Consider the following 7314-nt stretch of genomic DNA (forward strand, 5'->3'; position numbering starts at 1 on the left):
GCCGAGTGAGGAATTTAAACGGCCTTTTTTCCCCTTTCCCCTTCACATAAACCTCCCTCACCCACTTAACCCAAATAAGGGAGCTTACATTTTCAGGCCGGTCCTATTCGGAATATTACCTCCCCCCACCGTATGTAACCTCGCCCGGGATTAACTTTTTAATATTTATGTTTCTTCAACTATTTGTGAAAGCTGTCAGCATTGGTTGAATGGAAAGCGGTGAGGTTTTCCATAAGAAATGCTGACGTAAGTGAATTCCACTATACTCACCCTCATTCCATTCTCACTCCTGCGTCTTATTTTTTATTCATCGCATAATATTCTATAGAAAATCAGAATAATTATGCCTGCATATATCACGCCGAAATCTGAATAAATACTTGCCATGGTTCCGTGCTATTCGAGTCTGGGTTGAAAGGCTGGTCTCACGGAATTATGGAAATAAATAAGCATTAGCCTACTCCGTACCTTGAATTAAAATTGAAAAGTATGACGTAAGCTAGTTCTACAGTATTCGAGTGACTATGAATTGAGTAGTATAAAGATGGGAAAAGCTTCCAAACCTGAAATATTTCAATAGCATCAGTGATTTTTTTCAATATACCCATTTATCTCCAGTTGAATATGTGAATATCACATTATAACCTTTCGTTTATATGAGTGACTCATTTATAGAAATAATAGTGCAAAAAAGATTTTGTACATACTGGTGAATGAAAGAGAGGAGCTTCTTCATTGATATTTAAAGATTATCATGAAAACAGATGAGTGTGAAGTATCATGTTGAATAATTATTATTATTTAATTGATTATGATTAAATAATTAATTATCATTGAAACAAAAAATTAATTCAGAGTACAAGTAGTTTCGATTATCAGTCAGTAGCAACAACTAAATAATTAATCAATCATTACATCGTAAATAATATACTCTTGCTTTGTTTCTACAAAACAATAAATATCAAATCAGGACAAGGGGAACATATTATTGGATGGTATATGCTGAAGAATAGCACTCAGTAAGTAAAAACTATTTATTTACAAAATAAAAGTTTGAGGGTTAAGGATCTTCAAGGACAATCAAGAATGTTCACTTCATCTCACACCAGGAAATGATACAGATCGACTCAATAACGTATGGTGCCTTGAAGGCAGAGAAGAGGTCATCCTCGGAAATTCAAGATCTTGAGATGAGGTAGAGTGGTCAGCACTCACTTCTAAGTCTGTTCCATGTTGATCTTTACTCACCGATTCACTGAACCGTTCTAATTTTTCAACACTTTCATTTCCACCCGAACCCAGCTCTGTCGATTCTGAAGAAACTCGTAACCTAGAAATGTGTGGGGTTTTTTGTGGATCGGTATTAACCGACGTAGTCGTGTGATCTTCAAGGTTGGAACTAACGATATTTTCACTCCTGGAACTTGACATTGAGGTGAATGTTCTTGAAGGAGAGGAAGCCTCGGGAATAACAGTAACGATTTCAAGGTCATCATTCATGTTTGTTGACTCTTGGAGCGGTGTCAAGGTATGAATTGTAGGAGTAGGTTCCAAATCTGTAGATGGAGTTTCACGATCACTCACGATATTTGACCTTGGAGGCAATGTCAAAGGAGTACCAATCGTTGTTGATGTTGAAGTGGACATCTCATAGGTTGGTATACTTGGTGGAAAACCATTGTAAGCGATTTGTGTATGAGGGGTTTCCACTGGAGCTCCATAGGGCGGATTCACTCGTGGATTCATAGGATAGATTGAAGTTATTCGTTGATCGTTCTCCAATGGTATACATAGAACGACTCCATCGGCGCCATTTTGGTTTCTGCAGTGTTGCCAATTGTATCTGATGGCTTCGTCGTAGGTTGGAGGGTACTCGGGTGGTCGTACATACGGTTGGGGTGCACTAATTGTTGTTACCTGCGGAAGATAAAACATTGATTACTGTAATGAGACGAGAAAGGTGCATGGAAAACTTTAATTGAATCGAATAGGAATAGAATTGATGAATAAAATCCAGGAAATTGATCACGGTGAGCGAAGTTTAAGTAGTGAAACAATGTTCGGGAAAAGTAGAGTAAATTCATGGGAGAAGATTAGAATAGAATTTACAAACCAAATTAGCAGAAAGTTTTATTGATACATGAAACTAAAATATTTCAATTTTTGAAATGAAAATGACTAATGAGTGATGGTAAATACAGTTTGTAGGATGTATTGAATAATGAGTGATAGTAAATACAGTTTGAAGGATGTATCTCTGTACATGATCAACATAAAAAGGAATAGCCTGAAATCTGGTTGATAGAATATTTGACCCGTGTTTTGGATGGACACGTTAAGTCGTCGGTCCGGCTGCCTAAAAAGCAGTCGTTAGGTCATGTCAGAGGCCCTGAAATTGATCAGTTTCGACCTGGAAACTGAAACATCAGACCTGAGCCAGCAAAGTCACACGATATTATTAAAGTTATGTGTACATTTGAGATAATGTATTACGTTGAGATCATGTTCATATTCATACACTATGCATTGATTCACAAATTCAAAAATATGATGTGTATGACGTCCATAGCTATTGTTGGAATGGATTAAAATTCCAACTTTATGAAAATTCAAACTGCATGAGTAGTGTATTGTGGACGAAGATAATAATGAAGAGACTTTATCTGCCACTTGAATTTCAAGAGTTTTTCTCACGCGGTTGAAAGTATGTCACTAATATCGAATATTTCACCTAAAATATCATTTTTGAACATTACTACTATGAATTTTTTTCCACTCGATATCATATTATCTGATATCATCTCCTTCTAGTTCATTGTAAGTTTCGACTCTTCCTCAATTCATTCCAAATTTTCTTCCAGATTCAGTTTTTCAATGGAAATATTTCTCTTAACACATTAGAACATGATTGCTTATATATTATTCATGGTAATTATAATTATTTCCGAACAGGTACTCACAACAATATGTTCAGTAATGCTATGTCGATTTAATTTGTGTTATTTTGAACTGATTTCAATTATTGAATTTTCAAATAACGTTGATGGTTGAAAAAACTCATAGATCTAACAGAAAACTTATCTGATGTTGTTTATAATTCATGAAAAGGACCACTAAAATTCATAAAGGAGTTTCGTTCAGAAATGAAATTTGTTATTGCGGAAATTGATCTCACCTCAATCAATTGGCCAGCGTCCCTCCGAGTGTCAATCAACTGACCAACCACATAGCCTGATAGGCTTACGCAACAGCCGAAGATAAGTATGAAATTTGATACCATCAAGAATATTGCGAAATAAGAATTGGTTACGTAAGACAGCAGCAGCCAGAATATTAGCAGAAAGCACGACATAAAAACAACGGGTTTGCAGTCCTGCAAAAGAAAATAACGATTATTTTTACTGAATGGAAAATTGAGTAATACACATCCTACCAAGACTTCGAGATTCACCACTCATTTTTCAAAAGTTGCGGAAAACTTGAAATAATTCTACAGAAAACGTATGATGGAGAAAACTTCAATATTAATTAAATTTTAAATTTTAATTAAACTTTAATTCTACAGGAAACTTACATGGTTCCTATGAAGAATTCTTCATATTCTTTAGATAAAGAATCAACAAAAATTTGTTGATAATGCAAATTACAATCTTATTCATGACACTATATCAATCTCTAATCTCAGATTTACCTAGATATACATGGAACATGAATCAATGAATGAGTACTTAACATCTTATTTGAATACGGTATTATCACAACTTTATCATGATCGGTTATACTAGGAAAGCAGTGGAGTGGAATCTTGCCTATCTCATCCTCCATGCAATAAAATCATGAAAAATTATGAGTCATTTTCATTCTCAAGAATGGAAAAATCAGTAAATACGACTAGAAACCACATTTTTTATTGGCTGTAATTTTTTATATGATTCACAAAATAATATAATAATGAAGTAATTAGAATAGAGAAGAGGCTTTGGAGTCTATTGCAAGTCATTTCTTGATTTATCTGATATTAATAACTGTAAAACACGTTCAGAATACCAAACTTTATTAATATAGGCCTTTGACTTGATTTAAAGTCTAGTTTTATTGACCTGCAGGTAACCCGTGTTCCGCAACGATCTATGTTGAAACTTGACAAACTGAAAACTTGACGTAATAAAAAATTTTGAAGAATTCAGAATAGGCTTTTAAAAATCCTCGGTTAGTTGAGAACCTATATGCAAAATTTCAAGTTAATTAGTCTAGCAGTTCAGACCTGATGATACGTCAAACATAATTTTCCTACCCCGTTCGTGTATAAGCCAGTTCTTTCCTTTATTATTGACCGAGCGAAGTGAGGTCTAAGATTCGAGCCGCCGGTTTTGCATTTCTCTTCATGTTTATATGTTGCGCATTCACGGCGAAACGCGGTAACAGATCTTGATGAAATTTGACATGTATATTCCTTTTTAAATTGCGCGTCGACGTATACACAAGGTTTTTGAGAATGTTGCATTTCAGAGATAATATAAAAGGAAAAGGAGCCTCCTGCATACGCCAATATTAGAGTAAAAATCAGACTATAGAATTGTTCATCATAAGTCAGCTGTCGAGTGGATTATTAATTATATGCAATTTGATATCTTAATGTAATTTGGTAAAAAATCAGCTGTTGTGTGGACTATGAATTGCATGCAGTGGGGCATGCGATGATAATTCGAAGTAGCATAGTATATTTTCTCCCTACTTTTCTCGGCTTTCAACTCGGTAAGCTTTTGATGATAGTATCATAGCTGTTAACATCAAATTATTAGCATTGTCGATGCAACAACCCAAACAGCCATTAGTCGTTTATAAACCGACATCTTGCTGACACGACAGGACAGGGCAGAATTTACTGTCTGTGGTTTACAACTGCGCAAGGTCTACTGTTCACAGAACTACTAGTATAGTATTGATGATGGAAGTTTGAACTTACAAGCATCGTTTTAAAATATACATTACATATTCATATAGTTTAACTAGAGTTTTATTTGATTGTAACAAAAGGCTCAATCTCTATATACATTATAATAGAAGGCTTATCATCTTTAGATCAGATTATCTAGTTTTCTTCTATGAACGATCCAGTATGCATCTAGAAAGTTTAAAATTCAATGAGGGAAAAAACACTGGAAAACAACTTAAGACAAGTATTGAATCAATAGTACAAAAATATTACACAGATGTCAGAGAAAAAAAAATACAAAATTAATATGAATTAATTTTGTAAGATACTTACAGCCATTGGGTCGCAGTTTCTTAAAATCTTCACCATTATCTAAACACTGATATAATGAATAAGGTGTCTAATATTTGAAAATGTCTTGATATTTTATGCAAACAAAATTAAAAAGTCCCTATTAGCTTTATTATCAAGTAACGTTGATGAAATCATAGAATGATATCGTCCAATAAATTTCAGATCTAGATTTTCATATATCTACAACAGTAGCTTTCAAAATAAATTCCAAATCCAAAATCACTTCAAATCCTTATGTAGCTTAAATTGAAAGTTATCCTTCAATGTTTATGTTTCCTACTATACTATTTACTATTTTTAGACCTACATTCTCATAGTTATACTATAAAAAATCAATGTTTAGAGGTTTTAGACGTTTAAAATAATAAAAATATTTTAAAAATCAACATGAATGAACACGATATCACTGAGACAATTAGTTACAATAGTCTACGCACAGAATAAACCACGTATCAGCTTTTCACCAATTCACTTTGACGACTGAAAAATTCCAACAAGTAACTACAAAAATTCAGAATCTATTGTGACGTACTAAGGTTATGATGTAACCAGATTCTAACTAACACCATCCGGTGTACTGACGGTATAATCCCGTATAACAAACAAGCTGATAAACCTCTTGAAAAATATGAGGATTACACAAATAAACACTTACACCCACTGGTTTGGAACTCCTTATTGGTTAGACAAACGACACACACTTGAAATATTGATAAATTTATCACACCACTTGTTAAGTGGCATTGGAACGCTGTGGAGCAATTTGGAGGTGTTTCACGAGTTGTGAACAATGTTTTTCAGTGAGTAAATTGTTTTCGTAGCCGAATTAGACTGTGATTTCTTGAGTATTTTGATTGGATCTGGTTGAATGTGAGTTTTTGTGATAGACCACTTGAAACAATATAACTTTAAACAGAATAATTATTATTGTGGAAGAGTTCTTATAATGATTACAAGATTATTCATTAGTTTAAAAGCTATTTGATAGTCTTGAAAAACTTCAATGAAACAATATAAATCCAAAATTTAGTTTTCAAGTGTTTGAACTGAATATTGGACTGAGATTCAGAAGTCAATGGAACAGAACCTACTTTTTGGACTAGTGTATGAATCGAAATTCGGGGAAGAAACCGTTTTGGGCTTTGCCTGTTGGTCTTTCCCTAATCATTCTAATGAATTGTGTTTTTGTATCATTGAATAAAAATAAAAACTTTGATGATTTGACAATAGGAAACAACACAGAGAATTACTGTGAATTTCTATCTTGAATCAAATATCGAAGCAAAATATATTCAAAAAATTCAAGTTTCAACTAAAACATCAATGGATTTTGGGTTTTCCTATTGGAAATTATTTTTGCAGGTGTTAGTGGTGAGTCAAACCACCGAGGAGAGAACACGTGGTTTTCCTTCAAAAACATGGTTTCCTTCTTCTGTAGTCAAACTCTGAACTCATTGAATAATAGAAATCAGTTACATTCGATTCAGTGAACAAAAATTGAAAAAACGCAGTGACGACACAATATTTTTGTGAATATAATTATTATGGGGAACATGGTTTCGAATGAATTAGGAGAAATAAGAAGACTTATCCTGAGGATTCCACTTTAATTCTATGAATACATCAGAAAATTAATATGAATTCGTGCTAGAGGACTAAAAGCAGTACAAGATTCGCGCCTTCAATTCTGATGAACGCAACCCATTTACACGTAGGGTAAATAGCGTTGCGGCGAAAATCTAAAAGTAGAATCTTAAGCACATCTACAACATGATCAGCAAAACTTGTAACAAGGGTGATAAGTTATCATTGGAGACTATATCTGATATTGAAATATTCATATGATATATGACAATGATTTAAATGCTTCAAATTAAAAGGGTACTTCATGTTTTTATATTGTTTTTAATAATGATATATGACAATTTTTATAAAGTCAGAAACTGATGTCTATATGTGAAACGGATGTATACAATGATAGGATGGAGTCAAAAAGCATAAGCATAGCTTTATAGGCCTACTTA

General features: G+C 33.5%; 1 protein-coding gene across 1 annotated transcript; it reads right to left on the bottom strand.

The window, feature by feature from the left end:
* Positions 1 to 1020: 1020 nt before the first annotated feature.
* Positions 1021 to 5872, bottom strand: LOC111046115 (endochitinase A-like). Its single transcript, XM_022331609.2, has 3 exons — positions 5270 to 5872; positions 3176 to 3373; positions 1021 to 1917 (listed from the first exon to the last, which is right to left on the bottom strand). Exons 1-3 carry the CDS (start codon positions 5303 to 5305, stop codon positions 1096 to 1098), a joined length of 1056 nt encoding a protein of 351 aa, XP_022187301.2. The 5' UTR covers positions 5306 to 5872; the 3' UTR covers positions 1021 to 1095.
* Between the last annotated feature and the right edge of the window lie 1442 nt (positions 5873 to 7314).

This window comes from Nilaparvata lugens, chromosome 4, assembly GCF_014356525.2.
Source record: "Nilaparvata lugens isolate BPH chromosome 4, ASM1435652v1, whole genome shotgun sequence".
Classification (NCBI taxonomy): Eukaryota; Metazoa; Arthropoda; class Insecta; order Hemiptera; family Delphacidae; genus Nilaparvata; species Nilaparvata lugens.